This window comes from Anolis carolinensis, chromosome 6, assembly GCF_035594765.1.
Source record: "Anolis carolinensis isolate JA03-04 chromosome 6, rAnoCar3.1.pri, whole genome shotgun sequence".
In the NCBI taxonomy this organism is placed as follows: domain Eukaryota; kingdom Metazoa; phylum Chordata; class Lepidosauria; order Squamata; family Dactyloidae; genus Anolis; species Anolis carolinensis.
In genome coordinates this window covers 45,058,196-45,081,596 of record NC_085846.1, presented here as the reverse complement: position 1 = coordinate 45,081,596, position 23,401 = coordinate 45,058,196, and the positions used below count along the sequence as shown (strand labels likewise).

The following is a 23,401-nucleotide window of genomic DNA, read 5'->3' as shown; positions in this document are numbered from 1 at the left end:
ATATAAAACACACCCCAAATATAAACCCAGATTAGCTCATACATTGTACACTAGATTAACACTCCTGTGGTGTTTGTTGTGCTGTCTGTGCCCCTGTTCAGAAGATTTTATCTCATTTTCTGTCCCTGTGATAATTGGATTTTGAAAAAAAATGGCTTGTTGTGGAAACAAGGATTGGTGATAAAGCTTCAGTTGAGACACCTTTTTCCCATGATAACTCTTTCAGCAGTGAATTTCTCTTCCTAGGGTAGATCCTCTCATTTTTAAGTTGGATGTTTGTAACCTGGGGAGTCTGTACTAGAAACTGCAGTCCAAAAGCTTTGCTCACCCCTGCTGTGAATCCTCAGTACGGAAAAGTGTTTGCTTTTCTAAATCTGACCACGATCGAATTTGGATAACTCATTCTTCATTGGCAGCAGACTCTAATTTATTTCCTTAAAATTACCACTGTAAATACAAGATTGCTAAGACACTTTCATATGTTTCCATGCAGTAATAAAAGTAAGAAGCTGTTTGAGCAATAATGTAAAAAAAAAAAACCCACACAATCCGAGGTCTTGTTAATATTAGCAATAATGCAAGGAAGATGGCACAGGGCTGGATATGTTACCTGCTTGATGCATTCACCAATGTTTTCAAACTACTAGGGTTCCGGATGAGTTTGTCTAACGTACAGACAATTTCATCAAACTTAGGCCTGCTGTTCCGTTCCTTTTGCCAGCAATCAAGCATAAGCTGATACAGCGTGGCTGGGCAGTCCATGGGACTTGGCAAACGATATCCTTCTTCAACAGCTTTAATCACCTAAAGGAAGATGAAACAGGTTCCAAATGATTGTAAAGATACAAATGATTGTAAAGATAATGCTTAAAGAGGTGAAACAGCCTTTGAAAAAAAAAAGCCATAAAGTGATTCTCAGTCTGCTGACAAATTAATTTTTTTGAAAAAAATTCATTTTAATCTATTATTGAAAAGAAAATGGTTGAATATATTTTTGAACATTTGATATATGGTCCATAAACTATACATGAAACACATATGTGGTCTCTGGATACTTGCCAACAGAGGAGTGACTTTTGAAACAAAGAAGCATTTGAGATGGGACTTTTTAGATGGAAGGAATATCTATTTCTTTGTGAAAGCCTTTTCACATTTACACAGCTGAAAACTGAATTGCACTGTCAGAACTAGCACAGTAGCATTAGTGATACTTTTGGAGTGGGTGGTAGCAAGGCAGCACTTATTGTTTATTAGGGGATTGCTGATTTTAAAACTCCAAGAGTGCAATTCTACTTGTGTGGGCAGTGAATGCCTTATTTTAACAGCAATCCTGTTACAACCACCATACTGGCAAAGTTGACAGCATTAGGATCCAGTTTGCAGACCAAATTGTACAGGTGTCATGTGGAACTTGTGGCTGCATTGCCTGCCATTATCTAAAGCTACATAAAGGAGGAAAACTATCTTTGTGTGTGGAGTGGAGTAAGATGAGAGGTAATAATGCTGATCTACATCTTACAAAGAACTAGTTTACAAAGAACAGGCTAAGCCTGTAAAGAAGATAGAAGGAAATGGGGATGATGATAAGGAAGGAGGAATAGACAAGGAAGGTTATGTAGTCACAATTAGTTACAATAGAGTACTGCCTGTTGCAAAGGCTTTTTTGGAAAAAAATTCAGATTAACAGCACATGTCAAAATGCCCACTCAATTATATAGTCTGAATGACATCCCTCTAACCTGCCAAACTCTGTAATATATTTTAGAACATTTATTGTACTGCAAGCTATATTGAACAACAGTAAGAGACATGGACATTTGTGAGGAATTATCTCAGGCAACGTGAAATCTTTAAAGAGTGCCAGAAGATCACCCTCTTTTAATTTTCAGTAATTTATTCATAGTAACTAGTGAAGCTGGACTTCTTCTTCCAATTGCTATTGTGCATTAGATTGGGCATTCCATTTGATAGCATGTATTGAAAGATTGGTGGTATATCCATCCTGCTATCTGTGCTCAATCTCCCCAATTGCAGGCACAAAAGGGTGTCTGAAACAAGTTTAAAAGAGTAACTAATCCACCTTTAGAAAAAATGGTACATTTCCCTAAGACTCATTCATGAGCGAAGGTAGAATGTGGATCCAGCCTGTTCAAATACTATCAAATAGACCACACAGCCTTCTCTCTTTTCACAGAGGAATTGCAGTGGCATGGGCCCAGAGGATTAAGCCGTGTGAGTCTGTCACTGCTTCTGAATTGAGTAATAAAAATGCATTCATCTCATGACAGCCCTTCATCCAAAAAAAATAATAGTGATGGATGCTGAATTAAGCCCTATTCATGGGATGACAATGTTTCTGCCAAGGGAATCTGTCCTGTCTTTGTTGTTTCACTTTATTGCAAAGTGTGTTTGTTCTACTGAAATGAAAGGACTTGCAAGAAAAATCATAGCAAGAAGAAAGCGGGGCATTTCCGTAGATTTCTGTAAACCAGAGCTGCTTCTTTGCTGCACTAGTTAGGGATATGTGAAACTACCCCTTTGATCTTTCTGTCATCTTGCATGCTGATATCACATCTCGAAAGCATGTATGGGTTTTCCTAAAATGTACAACCAAACTGCATACAGTGTGCCACATGTATAATATTATCCTAAAACAGTGGGAAGCTAAAATTTGGCAAAACTGCTCTCTATGTATGTATATCACCAGAAACCTGGCCTAGTGTTTCTAGAGAAGTCAAGTTTGCCACTTAGGTCCAGTCGCAGTGAAAGCATTATTTAAGGCCATTCAGAGGAAGGTGATGCAAAGACCAGGGGTTTCTGTTCTTAAGGCCAGAGGCCCAGACTGTTTGTAGGGAGTCAAGAGCACCATATCTATTATCCAAAGCTCTCTTGCTCCTGGTACAATACAGAAAAGAGCACCACCAACATCAGAGTTGAGACAAGAACTTGCATTCCCTTAGTAAGAAGGCTTCATGTAAAGCTCTTTCTAAATACCTGCTCAGTTGAGTTTAGACTTTATAAAGAGAACATCCCTCATTCTCAAAAGTTTTGACAAAATAGTTCTGGCCCTGAGAAGCCAACTGACAAACACTCTCTGACACCCAAATCTATTGCTCTCTCAGTCAATCCTAATAGTAGCTACAGTGGCAGCAGCACTCCAAACAACTGGATATAACCACAATTGTATAGCAAAATGTAGCATCGCTCCAGCACACTGTAGAACATTTTGAATGGCAGCTAGGTCCAGTCACCCAATATGACTAAGAATGCTAAAGAGTCAATACTGGGCCCAGGACCATAGTCAGAATTTTTTTTCAGGGGGAGGGGGGTTGAAACTTTTTTTAACGAATCATGAAGAGTAGTTCGATCACTCAAAATAATTTAAAAATCAGGCTTCATCGATAAACTTTAGTGGACACTCATGGGGATTTAGTTAATCAGTTAAAATGCATGAGTAAACTAGTTTTTTTAAAAAAAACTGAAAATTTTCAGGAGGGGTTGAACCCGCATCCCCAAGCCCCGGCTACAGGCCTGACTGGGCCCAAGTATTGATTACTGGTGCCCAGAAAAGGAAGTCTGAGGTCCTGAATTTATGTCCCTGATACTTGCCAACATGGATTCTGCTCCTTTCCGCTCATTCTTTGGTGGCAAGACTGAGGGGACAGAAAGCAGCATAAATGGTATATCATGTTCAGAGGACAGACAGCAATGAAATATGAATGGAAGCATCAGTATACATTCCATATTTCAATAAGAGATTAAACAATTATGTTCAGGCCTAATGCCTGTCAGGACAGTGATCTGCAAGTAAGTACTTACATCCTGATTTGTCATCTCCCAGTAAGGTCTTTCCCCATAGGACACCACTTCCCACATCACAATCCCATAACTCCAGGCATCACTGGCAGAGGTGAATTTTCGGAAGGCTATTGCTTCTGGAGCTGTCCATCGGATTGGGATTTTTCCTCCCTAAGGAATTGTAAGTGGTGAAAAGAAATCACATAGTTTCTCATTGTGTCAAGGGATATCATATTCTGCTCTGAACAAGGCACAAAAATGATGTAGAATTTCTAATATAAATTGGTTGTAAGAGCAGGATGGCCTCTTTCTGTGTTATCTCACCTTATATGTGCCTGCAGGCTGACTACTAATTGCCTTTCCTGAAGGCTTGTTTAAATTTCATTTGAATACCAGGACACATATAGAAACCACATCTCAATTAGGATAAAGTAGCTGCTGGGGAAAAATCCAAATAAACAAGCATAGCTTGCTCTTGAGTGTCACTGATATATAGCATGAAAATTCCACCTCACAATTTTCAGGTGAACTTACTGGGCATGTCAGCAAAATGTTGTGTTCACAAACTCTGAATTCAAACTTGGCAAGAAAAATGGAGATGGCAAAGATCAAGCCCAGAATAATCTATCTGCCTGTTCATAGTCTAAACAAGAAATACAGTAGAGTCTCACTTATCCAAGCTAAACGGGCCAGCAGAAGCTTGGATAAGCAAATATCTTGGATAATAAGGAGGGCTTAAGGAAAAGCCTATTAAATATCAAATTAGGCTATGATTTTACAAATTAAGCACCAAAACATCATGTTATACAAAAAAATTGACAGAAAAAGTAGTTCGATATGCAGTAATGTTATGTTGTAATTACTGTATTTACGAATGTAGCACCAAAATACCATGATATATTGAAAACATTGACTACAAAAATGGCTTGGATTATCCAGAAGCTTGGATAAGCGAGGTTTGGATAAGTGAGACTCTACTGTACTGGTATTTGATTCAGTGCTTTCCTGCTGGTCTGTTAAAAACAAGAAAAGTATGTAGAAAATATTTACCTGAGTGATCATATAAAAATCAGAGCACTAAGTCATTGTTGTGTGTCTTCAAGTCATACAGATTCACAACTTCCTGAATCACAACACCAATGTGACTAAAGAGGTTATCTCACAAATCCCACAACAACAACCCAGGGATGAGCTTGCAGCACTGCCTAGCTTGAAGGAAGTCAGCAATGCCATCAGCCAACAAAAAAATAACAAAGCCAGCAGACCTGATGGGATCGTTGCTGAAATCTTCAAAGAGGGTGGACCTGAGCTGACACAACTGCTCCACCAGCTCATTCAAGGATGCCACCATGATCACCCTTTTCAAAAAGAGGGGATAGAACAGATTGCGGAAATTATCCCCCTTCTAACCTCTTCTGGGAAAATCTTCACAAGAATCCTTGCAAATTGCTTTCTACCTGTCTTTGAAGACAACCTCTCAAAATTCCAGAATGGCTTCCACCCCTCCAGAGGACCAGTGGACATGATCTTCACTTCATGACAGCTCCAAGAAAAATGCAGGGAACAAAATCAATCTCTGTACATGGCATTAATTGTCTAAGCTCTGTGAGTGCAGCATTTTTCCAAATGAAGCAGAGAGTGTTTGAGACTCAGGATATCCATAGGGATGCCAAGATGTTTGTTTATAAAGCTATTATCCACCCAATTTTGTTATACACCTATGAAACGAGGACTGTCTACAGACATCACACTCAATTCCTGGAAGGATTCCATCAGTGTTGCCTTTAGCTGGAGGTCATCTGTGACCAGTAGTGCTGTGAAATTTGAAAAGGCATGAATGGAGGGTGAAAGGGAGAAACATGCTAAGAGAAAGGCACATCAAGCCAACCCAGATGGGACCACCTTCCACCTGGAAACTGATATCCTCACTGTGGAAGAACATGTGGGTCAAGAATAGGGCTCCACAGTCACCTATGTATCCACCATCAGGAAACAATCATGTTCGGACAACAAGGGATAGCCTAAGTCAAGTCATTTCTGACTTATGGCAACCCTAAGGTGAAACTACCACATGGTTTTCTTGGCAATATGTGTCCAGTGGAATTTTCCTCTGCTTTTCTATGAGAATGAGATAGTTTGACTTGTGGGTTGCTATGGCTGAATGAGATTAGGACCTTGTTCTCCAGAGTCACAGTCCAAAGTCAAACCGCTATGTAACACTGGCCTTCCAAGTACTAAAAGTTCCTCCAATTTACTATATAATGCTTTCCTGAGTAAATCCTTGTGATTGATTCATAAAAAGGAAGTAGTAATAGTGCATGTGTGTGTGTGGAGACTAGTGGTGGTTAGCACTAAATAAGCAGGAACCTAAAAAAACGAAGTAAGTCGATACATGTACCAGATCATTCCTTTCCAAGGTGAATTTTTATTCCCCCACCCCCACAAAAATACTGGTAAGTTTCCCGTTACACCCTTAAAAGAGATAACTGTTCTGTGACAGTCCCCAGCATTAGGGGAACAGGGATGACATTTTGTTGCTAACAAAGGTGATGTAGTCAGAAATTGGCAGGTGTTCAGAAGGAGGATAGCTAGGAAAGTGAGAAACTGCAAAGCACAAATATTTATGTGCCTTACAATTGGGACAAACTGGTCAGACTGTAGAGTTTTATAAAGTATTGTTGTTGTTGTTTGCCTTCAAGTCATTTCTGTCAAGTCATTATGGTGACCCTAAGGCAAATCTCTTGTTGAAGACTCCCACTAATGCTTACAACTGTGTAATTGGAAAATATTTGGAAAATGTCATGAGTGCTTTTCCACTGTCCATCCCATTCACTGTTCCTTACCCTTGTTGTATAGGCTGCTTCAGGATCATCTTCAAGAATTCTGGAAAGTCCAAAGTCAGACACCTTGCATACTAAGTTACTGTTGATTAGGATATTTCTGGCAGCCAAGTCTCTGTGGACATAGCCCATGTCAGAAAGGTACTTCATCCCAGATGCTATTCCTCGGAGCATGCCGACCAGTTGAATTACAGTGAACTGCCCATCATTCTTCTGCAAAAATAATGGAAAGTTAGAATGTCTAGCAGACGACTGAAACCCTGATGCAAGTAAAGTCAGTGGGCATTTAGTCACAGATCTTGGAAATGATAAAGTCTCATCTTTACATTACTCCAGCAGTGTAAGACCTGGAGATTTGGATATTAATCAGTATTTCTTCTAGGCCTATTATCCCCCTTCTCATCTGCCTCCTCTTTATTTATGCCCTAATGCTATCACCATCACCACATGCAAACACAAAGGTTTCTGTTCCAGCCATATCCTGATAAGGTCTCTTTTGGGAGAAGGAGTTTGAAAAGACACACAGTTCAGGAGGTATCCCCAACTTCAATCCACCTTCTTTAGAATACATAAACTGACAAGGCACTGTGTGGGTCAATTATATCTCTACTTTTGCTCTTTATATTCCTTTCAGTGTTTTTTTTAAAGAGAAGAACTATCTTAAATAGCTCTCAGGTGACCTATGCCTAAATCTTCAGTTTTTATGGCTCATAGTTTTCAAATCAAGGGAGGGAGATAGTCAATTTTGAGCACCATCAAATCTAATGCGCACCCTAATTTTGGCAAGGTCATTTAGCCAAAAAGGTGTGCATTAGACATGAGTAAATACGGTACATGGATGCCTATGTTTACACCAGAAATTATGGCTCGTTTGTAGCTACAAAAGAGCCTCAATGCTTTGGGGATACAGGGAGAGCATACTTCATTGATGCCCTGATCACTCTACATTGGCATCATTTTTTCTTTTTTGTGATGGAAATTGTGCTTCTCTGCTTTTTTGAATCTACATATAGTAAGAAATCTAGTTGATGATGTTGGAAAAGAGAGACGATAAATTTGAGGAAATGTGCAGAAAAAAAGAACTGGAGGATAAATCCAGTCGTTTTAAGAAGAATATGCATGTGAAAAATGGTAGCAAACTGTTCACAATCTGTATGTGAGAAAGAGCTTTTAGAGACCAGATCAGAGACATATTTCTTAGACAGGGAAGAATAATATAGTACAGTGAGTAGAAATGACATAGTTCTGTTGGAATAAAGAGAAGGAGGAAGGGAGAAATAATGAATAGTATAAAAATGGAAACAGTACATCTAAAGAAAATATATTTTTATGTTATTATTTTTAAATTAGTTTACATTCGGCTTCCACCCCACCCCCCACCCCCACAAGGCAGTTTATAACAGGGATTTAAACAATGTACAGCTAAAACCCTAATGATAATACATTTTAAAAACAAACTATCCTGTAACAAAGGGAAATATTCTACTTTGATGTGAAAATTACAATTGCATTTTGTAGGGCTAATGGAGCCATCATTTTGCACCAGTGCTCCAGAAGACATTAATGCTCTCAATGGCCAGGACAGAAAAATTCCTTTCCACTACAAGAACAGCATGTAAATGAAAGAAATGACTTTAATCTGGCATGAAAAGGGTAGGATACTATAAATCTTTAAGTGATGCCACTGAGACAGAGTGGAGTTCCTCAATCTCTTGTAATTGGATATGGCCTAATAATTATTCAGTGGTCACAGCTATTCCTAATTTGGTTTTTTGGGGAAAATAGTTATAGGAGAAGAGTTGGTATTCATTAAGAAGCAGTAAAGGTATAAAGGAATTACAAATATAGACATTTGTGAAATAGATGTAGTTAAGACAATGAAAAATTGTTATAGCTCATCAAAGAAAAATAAGAAATTACAAATCACTGCAGGATGAAAAAATGTACTGATACAAACATCATAAAGCATCTAATTCAATGGAATCTGTTATGTTTAAAATATTTTAAAAAGGGAAGCACTAGTATTGGTAGAACTTCAGGAAAACATTAATAAAAATCAGGACGGATTTAAAAGTTTAAAATTACATAGATGCCTTTCCTATTTTCTCCCATCCTATGTTTTAAGATGTGGTGAGAGGACAAATTTAACCTAAGGGGTTTGGGTTCTGCATTATATCTTGTGGTACAATAGCATCTGGCATAATTAGCATTTTAATGAATCTGTGTGTGGGTTGTAGTCATATAACGACAACTCACATATTTTCTCATCCTTAATAAGGAAAGGAATCTTAACACATGAAGACATTTCAGGGTTTTATTTTTATTGTTTGTTTGAAAACTCAGGTTGGATAAAGGTTGAAATAAAAATGGAAAGAATTATGGAAGAATTCAGGGAAATAAAATTGTCATGGTTCCATTGTATGTAACTAGAACAATAGATCAAAAACTGGGTAAAAAACAATAAAAATGACAGCAAGTGTAATCAATTTGAACAATTAATACAAAATGGAAGAGACAGAGAGGAACATAAAAATTTGAAAGGCATAACCAGTAAAATATATAAGATTGTAAATGAAATCAGTGAAGAAAAAATGAAAAATAAAAATCTCAAGGAGATTTGGGAGGAAGATTTAGGGATGAAAATAAATGAAACAGAGTGGTTACAATTATGGAAACAGAGACATTTGAAAATAGGTTTCTAAAAAGATACCCAGATCAAAGCTACATCTTGAAGTGGGAGAGATGATTCATCTACATATCCATTTCATGGGTATGTTTAGCCTGTAGAATGGGTATGTTTAGGGTGTCATAAGGAAGAAGGAGCAGGCTTGTTTTCGACTGCCCTGGAAACTAGATCTTGGAGCCATGGGTTGAAATTACAGGAAAGGAAATTCCACCTGGACATTAGGAATAACTTCCTGACAGTATGAGCTGTTCAACAGTAGAACCCTCTGCCTCGGAGTATGATGGAAGCTCCTTCCTTTGAAACTTTTAAACAGAGGCTGGATGGGATACTTTGTGCTTTTCCTTCATGGCAGGAGGTGGACTAGATGGCCCATGTGGACCCTTCCAACTCTATTATTTTATGATTCAATGATTCATGTCTTACCTTCAAAAATGTATCCAAAGATCCATTTTCCATGTATTCTGTCACAATCATGACTGGTTTACCTGGTCAAAGAAGATCATGAACTTATCAGTTGTAACTCTTAGAATAGCAGATAGCAAACATTTTTTGTGTACCAGTCCCATGAACTTCAACTCATGAAGTTTCCCTGCCCAGGCATTTAAAAAGACTAGTAGTTGTGTCATGGCAGAGAGAAAAGAGGTGTTGATGCTTTTTGCAAGTTCTCCGGGGAAGGACTAGGTTGTATTATTTCACCACTCTTTTCAGAGAAGGGGGTGTCCTTTTTATTTTTTTTTGGAATAAGAGTTAAGGTACAGTAGTCACATTAACCCATGAATATGTTCATCTAGGTTATTTGGGTTGATTTTTGACTAACACTGCTAGACTTATACATAAGTATATAGTGTACATCTTGAAGTATAGGATCCAAGCATGGTAAATATACACATAAAAACCCATATACCATACATATAGAACAAGGAAGTTCTCAGTTGCCAGTGATGGGTGGCCAGTTCAATCTTGTCTCTAGTGTAAAATAACCAGTGATTGAATGGATCAGATAAATATTTTTCAATTTTTCTAATTTATACATATTTCCAGGCATCCATACTAATTGCCTAACTGCAAAATACAACATGTTGTTCACAACTGGAGAGAATTTTCAGACGATTCAGGCTTGTAACCTCAGTTAGTCATGCATCTTAAATGTGTTACAGACTCAAGTACGGGCCGTGGTGGCACAGTAGGTTAAACCACTAAGCAGCAGAACTTGCTGACCAAAAGGTCGGCTGTCAGGACCATAATTTCTAGGCCTGTACTCTGGCGCCAGAAATCAAGGATGCTAATATCAAAGACTGATAGGGCACCTGCGGTTCTCGGCCCTGAAGGAAAACGGCTGGCGTGTGAGCGGGAAGGATTGGGCGGGGTTTTCTCTGGGCGGGAATTGTTACTTTGAATGTCGGGGGGGGGTATATATAAGGGAGTCTTTCTGGGCCGACCGACAATCTCAGCTTTATGCGTGTCAAAGTATCCTACAGTAAAGTTTTCAGTGATAACAGAGCGAGTCTCTTGTGTTCATTTGGAAGCGGCTGGAGTGAGCTGACAGTCGGCAGTTCAAATTCGTGGAGAGGGGTAAGATCCCATAGTTAGCTCCAGCTTCTGCCAACCTGGCAGTATGAAAACATGCAAATGTGAGTAGATCAATAGATACTGCTCTGGCGAGAAGGTAATGGCACTCTATGCAGTCATGCTGGCCACATGACCTAGGAGGCATCTGTGGACAACGCCAGCTCTTCGGTTTAGAAATGGAGATGAGCACCAATCCCCAGAGTCGGGCTTGTCTAGACTTAATGTCAAGGGGAAACCTTTACCTTTACCTTTTAGAGTTAAGTACATAGAACATTACAGAAGGAAAAAGCAGCCTGATAACTTTTGTATAAGGTAATTTTTCAATTACATGAGAAATGAATGTCTGTGCTGTTCAACTGACCATTGAAATAGTCAAGATTTAAAAAATAAATAGTCACATTTCCATCAAGTTTCAGAACGTTTCACTTATCCACAGATTTTGGGGGAATTTTCAGTTTTTATAAACAACATCTAAAAAAACCTACAAGAACTATCTCCTTGAAATTTCTATACAACGATACAAGATAATAGAGGATTATTCCCCCCTCCCAACTTTCAGAAATATTCATATATCTACTGATTTTAGGGAGTTTTTTAAAAAAAGGTTTTGACAAAAAAAAATTTAAAGCCACAACAGCGATCTCATTGACTCTCTCTCATATATTAGGCACTAGAAACCAATATTAACCCATTCTACATTTTCATAGAATCCTAGAGTTGGAGGAAACTCTCAAGGGCCATCTAGTTCAACCCCCTTCTTTCAGGCAGAAGGGTACCATCAAAACGTTTCTGACAGATGGCCATCCAGCCTCTAAACTAATTAATATGCTTCCCCTATTGAGTTGGAAGGGACACCCAAGGGCCACCCATTTAAGGGTTTCTTCCCAGTCCAGCATAGAGATTTACTTACTAGAAGTATCAGTCAGTCCTTCTCTTTGCTGATTCAACCATTCATTGGAACTTTGGCTGGCTGCTACTACATTTCTCTCCTATCCTGATTGGGGCTTTCTGATGTGAGCAGAATTCTGGGAAATGTAGTTTAGGGCAGGACTTCTGCATTCTCTGCCATAGGGCTCCTTGCTTTACCAGACTACATTGCCCAGAATTCTGTGCTTTCTTTCTTAGGGAATTCCACTTTCGCCCTGGTGCTTCCCTCTCCTAATGAGAAAAGGTCATTAATCTAAAGAAGAAAGGAAGTCTTTTTGGCTTTGCTTTGCTTCCTTGCACTGAAAATAAAACTGACTTTGGGAGGCTTCCAAGACTTACAAAATGGAAATGAAAAATTATTGGATAAGTTTCAATTCTTAAGTTTTTGGCATGGGCCATGCCCATATGTCGAAAATCACCTCATAAGTAGAAATTTCAAAAATTTGACCCAACTTATGAGGACTAACAAAAAAATTACACACCCCTAATATATATGCTACACATCATAACCAGCAGGGACACAGATGATCAACAGCTGCTTCTGTCAAATTCAGTAGCAATTAACTTAATATTCACGATGGATGCGTGCATCTGGCTAAATATCAGCACTGCACAATTTCCCTCTTGAAAATGTGGCATATGTGCATATTTCTCTTCTCTAAGGCCAAATATATTTGTGAACAGCAAATGATTCAGCATAGCTTGGTATTTTGGACTATAACTCATAGAGTCTGGGAAGTATAGTTTAAAAATCTGGGTTTTTTTGTTTCCAGGTTCTTTTCTTCAACACTCTTATGTATGTGTGTTTGTGTATAGTAAAGCTGCCAAATCATAGTAAAGGACATTGAGGATGTGCTGCCCTGTTTGGCTTATTTTCATGACCAAGTCATTTTAAGTTAATTATGTATACTTTATGCTTTGTTTTTATATGAAACTTTTTAGCAGTTTGAGAACATGACACAGCCATAATTCTTGACTGTATAAATTCAGTGAAAGTGTTCCAGAACACATCCAGATTTTTGATTCCATCAATTTTCATTACTAGGCAGAAAAAAGTACAGACAAAATGTTGATTATGTGAAAGCGGATTTTACTTGAGGCTATCCAACAACCATTTCTGCATTCGATCTCTCCCCACATCCCTTCTTCCCATTTAATCCCTGCTACCTGAGATTAGATGTTGAACTAAGGATTACAATAGCATTGGTGTTGACACCAAGTTTTTCTAGAACAGCTTTCTAATGTGCACATATGAATCTATTCAACACAATGGGGCATTTTCCAGGCTTCCAGGACGCCTGTACAAAGGGATTTAGAGAAGCAGGAATGGGAACATATATATCACATACTATAACCTACAGAAAATATTGTTAACACACTCCACATCGATTGATGTATGGACAATTCAACTCAGGCCCCCGCGATTAACATCCTGCACTATTAATAATGAATAATAGCCCCAAACAACATTTATGTGGGACATTGATCACTGAAAGATAGGAGTTGAGTCCATGAAGTGCGGAGAACAGTTCCAAATTCAAAACTGTCCATGTGGGTGGCTGTGATAGTGACATTTTTTGCATTCCGATGCTTCAGTGCACACTAACTTGATTTCATGCAAAAATTATTTAAAATATTGTGTACAAAATTACCTCCTGATTATGTCTGTAAGGTCTTATATGAAACATAATTGAATTTTGTGTTTAGATTTAGGCCCATCTCCAAGATGTGTCATGATCTGAAAAAAATCTGAAATCTATACACGTGGCCCCAAGCATTTTGGATAAGGGATTTTTAAACTGTACATCCTTTCAAGTGTTAATAGCCTGTTTGGCTTTTTCCCAAGATGCTACAGCCACTCACTCCCTATGGTCATTTCTACTATCTTGGGAAAGGAAGTTAAAGAGAATCCAATGACCTTTCTGGCACTATACATCAGCATGATGAACTTGGCTATCACAAATGAGCAATTCAAGTGAACAGTTTTGGTCGTCCACTCATTTATCATAAGATCTCAGCAGATTGCAGTCGCATTTATGATGCACTGAGTTTTATTAGCAGATCACAATGAGTTGTACAATGCAATTCCGTCCTCTTGGGTACTTAAAGGCAGCATTACAAAAAGGAAGGCACCTCTTAATGACACTACTCCCTGGGAGCACTGCTTCTGGCGCCCTTCCTCTGTTTCAATCATAAGAGAATCATATTTCTTTGACCTTATGCTTCATTATCTGCATGCTGCAGGTTGAGAGTAATTGCTGAATAAATTAGCATCACATTAGAGAACATGAAATTAAGGACACAAATAAGTGTGAGCTTCAGCAAGAAAAATTACGGGCAAGTGGCAAACTTGCTAAACCAGAGACCTTGGTATCATTATGAAGGTCTACTAATGAAACTAACAAGCTAAAACTACATGATAAAATGGGCATAAAATGGAATGAATAAGGCTAGAAAGGCAAATTATTAGAAACACAGTAGTGTTGCTGGAAGCTGCAGACCCATACTGAGTACCCCAGTTTTTGATAATATTCACTACAGTAAAAATTTGTTCCTGACATCATTACATCCTTTGTGTCCACACAATTATGCTACATCATTGGCTTCTTGGGTCTGAGGAAGTATGACAACATGAGAAGACAAGCAAAGATGAAGAATGTACTAAGGGAAGGGATTATTTATATGATGTCCATTGCTTACAGCAAGAGGAGAAGCAATGCCACCACAATCACCCCACAAGCATTATTTCTCTGTCTTTTTCTGAGAATGAGAGGAAGGTACTGACATAGATTTCCCTACTAATCCTCCTCAGAACCAAACCTTGGAGGTCTGATCATGCTGGTCAGTCACTCCAAAAAGGTTCCTCTGGTGGACCAGTTTTCAAAATTTCTCACGCCATGAGTTGGACATCCCAGATTGTAGTGCACATATTGGTAACCCCAAGGTTGGACTTCTGCAACAAAGCTTACCTTTGTACCAAGTTCAGAAACTTCAGTTAGTGCAAAACACAGCAGCCAGATTATTTACAGGAACATCCAAGAATGAAAATATTAAACCTACACTATAATCACTCAACTGGCTGGAAATTAGTTTTTGGGCAAATTTTAAAGGATTGGTCTTGACCTTTAAAGCCCCACATGGTTTGGGCCCAGATTACCTACAGGATCACCTTCTCCCATAGAATCTCCCCAACTCCTTAGGTCCTCTGGAGGGCATCTATTATAGCCAGCCAGATCCCAATTATTATCTGTCACCCAGAGAACTTTTTCATTGCCTGCCCCAAGACTGGAATGACCTGCCAGAATAGCTCCATCAGCTAAATGAGCTGTCAGAATTTAAGACGTAATTGAAGACCCATTTCTTCCAGAAAACCAATTCAGTTAATTTGAACTTGTGAATTTTAACTTGCATTATATTATTAATTTTAATCTAGTTAACCCATGTGTATCTGCTGTATGAATTTTAATAGTGTTTTGTTTGATCATGTTGTATCCCGCCTCGAGCCATGAGGAACAACAACCACAATAACAACTTGTTTTATGTGTAAGATAGTCCTGTGTAGTTCTGCCTCAAGCTTCCCATTTTAGTGGAAGGTTTTTTAAAAGGCAGGAGAGGGCACTGAAAATAAACCAAGAGCACATGCAAATATCCCGATAAAGACAGAATATCCTGATAAAGACAGAAATATAGGGATACCGGGAAGGAGTGGACAAGACATAACATCAGTTCTAGCCTTGACACCAAGAAAAAAGTTGGAAGTTTGATTGGAGGCATTTCTTCTCCTATCAGTTTCCTTCTTCTTACTCTTGGTGAATTTCAATGTACAAATGTAGTCTTTTCAGCTTTTTTTGCCAATGAATTCAAAGGAAATAAATTTATAAATTGATAAAATAAAGTATATGCAATTTTTCTGTGTTGTGTTTATGTGTATTTTTCCGGGGAGGGAATTTGTAGCTTTCATTAGTTTACCCTTAGGCAAAAAGCAACTGTGCTACTTTTGACACTGCTTAGAATTTTCATTAATATATAAAGAACATTGTGAACATATAAAAGACATTGTGACTGACTCTAGAGCAGTAACAAATACATAACTTAACAAAAAGCTGCTGGTTGGCACATTTGATGGCATCAAGGTACCAAATTTTAAAGAATTTCATTAGGCCAAAGAATCTATAATCAAAATAGTACATACTCTTTGTGACAACACCTTCCAAGTGAATTATGTTGGGATGGTCAAACTGTCCCATAATGCTGGCTTCTCCCAAGAAATCACGTCTTTGCTTATCGCTGTATCCAACTTTGAGGGTTTTAATGGCCACCGGCAACTCACGTTTCCCAGGCACTTTCAAACGCCCACTGCATACTTCACCAAATTCACCTACAAGCAAAATAATATGTGAGTAAACAGCCTGTGATATCACCTGCCTATTCATTTACATAATTCATAACTTCAACTAATGAGAGAGAAAAGTTAATCAGTCCCTGGTTTTCTAAGAACAGAGGGACAGGTTGGACCATTTGATTGTACTGTTGGTGCTCAATGCAACAATATATGGGGCGGAGATCATTTTGCCCCATCCCCCAGCTCCGTAATAAACACATACCACAATGATCTGTAACATCTGTAAAAATGCAATTTTCAGAGCTAAGTAAAATCACAAGCAAAATGTTTTAATCCATGCAAACAGGATCCAGTTCATAGTGAGAACTTGTACCAGGCATAGTGAGAATTTGTACTGAAAGCTGGCAGTATGATTTTTAAAATGCTCCATCTTAAAATTGGAAGAAACTCAGAGCGGAACATAGCAGAACGGGAGGCATTGGCTCACCCCATAGAAATTGATGGCAATGGAGGAATGGCAAGGAACTGCTTCCAACAAGACAAAATATTTTCTTGGGACTAGTTCAGAATCAGTGACTTGAGCAGCAATTCTATACATATTTACATGGAAGAAAGCTCTACTAGATTGAATCGGATTTATTAAGAGCAGGTTTGCATGAGATTGTGATACTGAATGCATGTAACTCAGTGAGAAACCTTCCTGTACAGACATCACTGAAACAAAGAGGAATCATGCTAAAACACAGCAGTAATTCATGCACTTAACTTCCATTATAAAGAAAACATTAAAAAGTTACTAGGACTCGCTATAGTTTTGATTACTGAAGACTTCAGAGTAAATTTTTAAACAGATTAGAAAATATTGATAAATATCTGTAAATCTCTTGTAAAGAATATGAACCCAAATGTACTCATGTACAAAAAAGTAGCCAACCAGTAATAGATAATTCAGCATACCATTGTTTTAATAACAAAATAATAATAATACTTTTATTTGTTATCTGCTTATCCTCACAATGTGATGTAAACATATTTAAAATAAATAGATTAAAACACTAATAGTAATAAAATGTAAATTTAAAATACATAGTTTAAAACTGGGTAGGCTGTTGGATAGGCCTTTAATTGTGTTAATCTGACAGCTAAATGACAGTTCATTTAGCTGGCAAATCTCTTCTGGCAGGTCATTTCACAAACTAGGGGTGACAGAGGAAAAGATCCTCTGTGAGACATATAAAAATACTAGTCTTCACAAGGGTCTATGGCAAAGTAATGTCTCCATATGAAAACACCTAAAATGAAACACTTCACATACTTAAAATTCTGCTCTCTCAAACACTACAGAGTTTTACAGGCAGCGTTTGCTACGTTCTTGCAAAATCCTTAGATTTTTGTCAGAGGGCGCAAAATCCTATTTCTGCCTACTTTAGCATCAGGATTTTAAAAACACATTAAGACAATGGTTCAATTAAACATTAAATGATTTCTTGGGGATTTTTTTATAAACAAAATTCTAGTACTGTAGATCAATGGTTCCCAATTTTTTTTGGTAATGGAACTCTTTGGAATAATTTTTTTTCTTGTCCCTAAGCATTGTGAACCCTTCCTTCTTTAATCTACTCCTATTGTCTGAATGTTTTATAAAATGCAGCAGGATTGGAAATTAAAAAAAATCATTCTAGATATAACCACAAACTCTTATGTTGGTACAAGAAAATATTGGATATAACCACAAACATTTATTTTGGTACAGGAAAATATTGGATTCACATCTAAAGTGATGAATGATAGAGTTTCATTTTTGTACTTAGAATAGTTTTGAAATTCAGCTTTATGTGTGCCAGCTGCATATGTAAATCCAGAGCAGCATCAAACTTACTCCTAAATTTATTTTTGGTGTAATCATAAGGTAAAAGGTCTGATTCACATCAGTAGGTGGACATGAAATGGAGAATTACTGTGATAGTCTTTCCAACTGCTTACAGCTATATGTCTGTCACTTCCTCTCAAAGTTTCTAAAACAGAGATACACTGAATTTCAATGAGATCTTCACAGAAAACAGTTTGGCAGCCTCTGAAATTGATGGCATATGTGACTGTAGTTGCTACCATTGCCACCTAGTGGCAGATGCTGTTGTTTACGCCTCTTAATTGGTTCTTTGGTGCTTTGAATTGATTTCCTCAACCCAGCAGCTTCCAATACTTTGGATCACAAATCCTACCATTCAACTGCTGGCTGGACATGGTGAGATGTGTACTCCAATGCATCTGGAAATTTCAGGGCTGGAATAGGAAATTGCAAACCACGGTCTCTAACAACAGCAGATTGGTGTAAGTGATTCTAAAGTACGATTCATAATAACTTGTCCAACAACTGTAGTATTGGAGTAGATGATTTTTAAAGAATGGTCCCTAATTACTTCTCTACTTTGCTTTATCACTGTGCTGTGTCACCCATCATACCTGGACATTTGCATGTATTCCATAATCAAACACTCTGGATAATTTGTATAGATTACAAAATGGGTTAAATCTAATACCCAGAGCAGATCTGCAAGAACAGTGGTTCTCAACCTGTGGGTCCCCAGGTGTTTTGGCCTACAACTACCAGAAATCCCAGCCAGTTTACCAGATGTTAGGATTTCTGGGAGTTGAAGGCCAAAACATCTGGGGACCCACAGGTTGAGAACCACTGTGCTAGAAGAACAGTTTTCCAAGTTTAGTTACTGGTTATAACCAGTGTTTATTAATTTACTTTGACCATTATGAATGCTAAGGACAGAAATAGAGTAGAAGCATGATATCTAAATCTTCTTACCAGCTCCGATAACTCTTTCAATTGATATGCAGGATGCTTCTATTTCTTTGGCAAATTCATGAACAGCTTGATTTGGGTCTTCGTAGGTATGTGGATCAATATATGTCCTTACTCCTGGTAATTTGACTGCACATAAAATTAAAGTTTAAAGCATTAAAGTAATAATAATAATAATAATAATAATAATAATAATAATAATAATAATAATATCTCTATTTATACCCCGCCACCATCTCCCCGCGGGGACTTGAGGCAGCTTACAATGAGAATATGACAACATAGCATACAATACACACAGTCCAATAAAACAATGAAATTTAAAAACAATGCAATACAAGATAAAAACAACATTGTTGATCAATGAGAACAACAAGAATGGCAGTGAAATGACAGAGAGTTATAGATGAGAGATAAATGTATTGGTTCATTTTTAATACCAACTGGCTTACTTTCTACTCTTCAAATAATATGTAAAATAGCATACAAGTATCATTCAAGTTTAACACTTTTCTGAATTTTGCAATGAAGTTCTTCTATTAGAAATATCTAGTAAAAACTGTATGCATTTCACATACACTTTTCATGGGATGGGAAAGTGTGTATAAAACTTATACAATCATATAATTGTACATAAAAATGTACAAGTTTTTAGTGGCGATGTTATAAATGATAAAATCTGACAGAAATGTGAAGAAGAGAAACAATTAAACAGCTCAAACCCTACAGAAATTGAGAAAGACACACTGATCTATGGTTTGAACAGAGAAGCAAAGTGAAATATATTTTGACAATTATAACAATAAGCATACAAGTGTTATATAGTGCAATAATAACTGGATGTTTATTCACTGTTTGATGAATATTTTATATAAACAAAGTTGTGATATTTACTGTATATACTCGAGTATAAGCCTAGTTTTTCAGCCCTTTTTTAGGACTGAAAAAAAAACCCTCGGCTTATACTCGGGTGAGGGTTCTGGTGGGCTTATATTCAGGTCAGCTTATACTCAAGTATATATGGTATATTTATTATTTTTCTCTATTATTATTGGTATTGTTACATATATTATTTTACTCTATTAATTATTATTATTACATTTATTATTTTACTCTATTATTGTTGTTACTTTTATATTTATTTTACTCTATTTTTATTATTATTAATAGATTTATTATTTTACTCTATTATTACATTTATTATTTTACTGCATTTGTTATATTATTACAGTTATTATTTCACTCTATTATTATTAAAAGGATGGCAAAAACACATTTACATTGAAGATGAAAATAATGATTTAATCAGAGTTGAATAGTCATATCTTAAATTACAGTTTGATGTAAAGAATCAAAAACATTTAAACTACTGATGCCTCAATTAATGTAATTTTATTGGTATCTTGGCTTATACTGGAGTCAATATTTTCCCAGTTTTTTGTGGTAAAATTAGATGCCTCGGCTTATATTCGAGTATATACTCGAGTATATACGGTAATCAATTTCTCAGAAAAAAACATGTAATATACTAGGATGGTACCGTGTTTTTTAAAGCCATATATCAATACATCAATTTTAGATGACATCGGCAAGCACTATCACAAGTGAGGTGTTTCCCTGCATACAGATGGCCTCTTCTATGAAAATGACCACTATGATATGAATGCACAATCTAAAACAAAGAACATATACTTATGACTTTTCCCCCATATGTAAATTAATGGAAATATCTCAGTCCTAATTCAGAGAGGTCCTTGTTTGCAAGTGGTTAGACTTAATCACAGGCATCTTCTGTTAACAGAGGCACCTTTTTACAAGTAAAAATGTCTTTTGGTTGAATTTATGTTAAAAAAATCATTAACAGATCAAGAAAAGTAGTATAGCAAAATTATGTAGCAAAAAGCTCAATTTAAAAAAATGTGTTAGTCTGGTTGCTTGTTTAATTTATATATTGTTTTTCCCCTTGCATAGGACCTAAGGCAACCTAAGTTCATCTCAGATATCCACTAACAGAGCATCTGCTAGCAAAACTGGTCTGTTGGTTATGATCTGCTACCAGAAGTGCCCCCCCCACTGCCCAAAGAGTGGTGAAAGGGCAGACCTATATCTCCTTAAATCCAGGATGACAGCCACAATGGCAGCACAAAGTTAATCCAGGATGAAGGCAGAAATAATTTGGATTACACTATCAGTTTCATGGACTTGTATTGGACTGACTGGCCCTTGGTCATTTTTCTCCTTTGGGGTTTCCTGGAAATCAAATAAAACTCTCATGATTGATTTATTAAAATGTTTTTGAGTTATGATTCCAGTGTATGAGGAACAAATTTTATTAGCATGGGCAGAAAGGCTGAAGCTCCAGCTAAACATCTGACAGAACCTAATCTATCAAACTTCACAGCCCTTTTTTGTGTATCATGAAAAGTATTTATTCCAAAGTAGGCATCACTGGAAAAAGTCTTCCAATTTGGAAATAATAATACTATGGGAATTGTTCTACTCCATGTAAAAAGGAAATAAATAAGGTATTCTAGTACAGTAGAGTCTCACTTATCCAACATAAACGGGCCGGCAGAATGTTGGATAAGCGAATATGTTGGATAATAAGGAGGTATTAAGGAAAAGTCTATTAAACATCAAATTAGGTTATGATTTTAAGAATTAAGCACCAAAACATCATGTTATACAAAAAATTTGACAGAAAACATAGTTCAATACGCAGTAATGCTGTGTAGTAATTACTGTATTTACGAATTTAGCACCAAAATATCATGATGTATTGAAAACATTGACTACAAAAATGCGTTGGATAATCCAGAACGTTGGATAAGCGAGTGTTGGATAAGTGAGACTCTACTGTACTTTCATTATAAATTAAATTATGATAGCTGCACGGGACATGCCTGTAATACTTAAATGTCTTGTTTATTTAGGATATTTTTGTAAGTACAGTATGTCTTATTTAGAAAACACACAGAGACACACACACTGGTGTTAGGGTGGAATTCCACCAATAACAGTGTTGGCAGCTTCCATTAAAGATGAAAGTATTTTTCAAGGAATTCCAGCAGGTTCTTTTATGGTCCAGCTCCAGTTTATATGAAGAACTGTGTTCTCCAATATGAGCTTGCTCATTTTTTTATCGTGTCAGAAGTGACTTGAGAAGATACTGCAAGTCGCTTCTGGTGTGAGAGAATTGGCAGTTTGCAGAGATGTTGCCCAGGGGACAACTGGATGTGTTGCCATCCTGCTGGGAGGCTTCTCTCATGTCAAGCTAGAGCTGACAGACCAGAGCTCATCCCGTCTTGTGGATTCGAACTGGCAACTTTCAGGTCAGCAACCCAACCTTTAGGACAGCAGTCCAGCCGGCACAAAGGTTTAATCCATTGTGCCTCCATGCTTGCCCATGCTTTGAGATCAATAGTAATAGTAGTAGTAATAATAATAATAATAATGATGATGATGATAATAATAATAATAATAATGGCAACAAGGCAATTCTCCTTCTAAAGAAGCTCTCCAATGCAGGAATATTTATTTTCATTCTTTCTTTCTGTGTCAGTTCATTTCTATAGGACTGCTATAAATTATAAAATAGGTTTACTTTTTTCTGTTACCAGATTGGAGCAAACTGTAGAAAGTCTAAGATTCATTCTGGAGCATTGGTAAAATAGAAGATAATAATTTCTCTCTTCCTCAAAAATCAAGAGCTAAGCCCAGGAAGTATTATTATTACCCTACATTACCTCTCCAAAAGGAACTCAAAGCGGCTTAACAAACTTTGTAAGCTTTATCAGTGTTGTTATCTCACACATTATTTGAATTGCACTCACTGTGGCCATTATGAAAATGCATCTTTTCTTCTTCAGGGTCTTGCTTAGCTTTGCTGTACCCACACCGCCTGTCACAGAACAAGATTTAGACAAGATGTTAGAAGAAAAGATCACATCAGTTTCATTATATACTGCCCATATTTTAAAAAAGGGAATGTAACGTTTCTCTGTATGTGCATTTTTCTAGTGAACACATGAGAAGAATCACTGACTGGGGTGTAGAAACCACCCATAATCTGGCTTGCAAATCTTCAGTCAAGACATATATCTCCATTCACTCCTCCATCTGCCAGACAGTTTTATCACCTCATTTTTTTCTGGCTATGAATTTATGTGGATTAAAAACATATATAGTTGACCTTCCATGCCTAAGGAATCTGTATCTACAGATCCCACCACCTACTGTTTGAAAATAGTTTTTAAAGATTCAAACAGCAAAGCATGTTTTTGCCATTTTACATAAGAGGTGCCATTTTACTACACTATTGCATGTCATACAACTTTAAAATCCACTGATTTTGGTATCCACAAGGTGTCCTGGAAAAACCACAACAGATTAGAAAGGCCCACTGCATTTTGTATCTATAGTAG

General features: G+C 37.1%; 1 protein-coding gene across 6 annotated transcripts in view; it reads right to left on the bottom strand.

Annotated features, from left to right (window-relative positions):
- epha5 (EPH receptor A5) overlaps nucleotides 1-23,401 on the bottom strand; it is a 296,129-nt gene that overhangs the window by 17,747 nt on the left and 254,981 nt on the right. For all 6 annotated transcript variants that reach the window (XM_008118796.3, XM_008118797.3, XM_016996657.2 and 3 more), the window contains 7 exons: nucleotides 22,811-22,878; nucleotides 18,981-19,106; nucleotides 16,013-16,198; nucleotides 9,748-9,809; nucleotides 6,642-6,851; nucleotides 3,820-3,969; nucleotides 611-804 (listed from right to left, as the gene is read on the bottom strand). In XM_008118796.3, coding sequence (XP_008117003.2) covers nucleotides 611-804; nucleotides 3,820-3,969; nucleotides 6,642-6,851; nucleotides 9,748-9,809; nucleotides 16,013-16,198; nucleotides 18,981-19,106; nucleotides 22,811-22,878 — 996 coding nt within the window. The remainder of the gene's footprint in view (nucleotides 1-610; nucleotides 805-3,819; nucleotides 3,970-6,641; nucleotides 6,852-9,747; nucleotides 9,810-16,012; nucleotides 16,199-18,980; nucleotides 19,107-22,810; nucleotides 22,879-23,401) is intronic.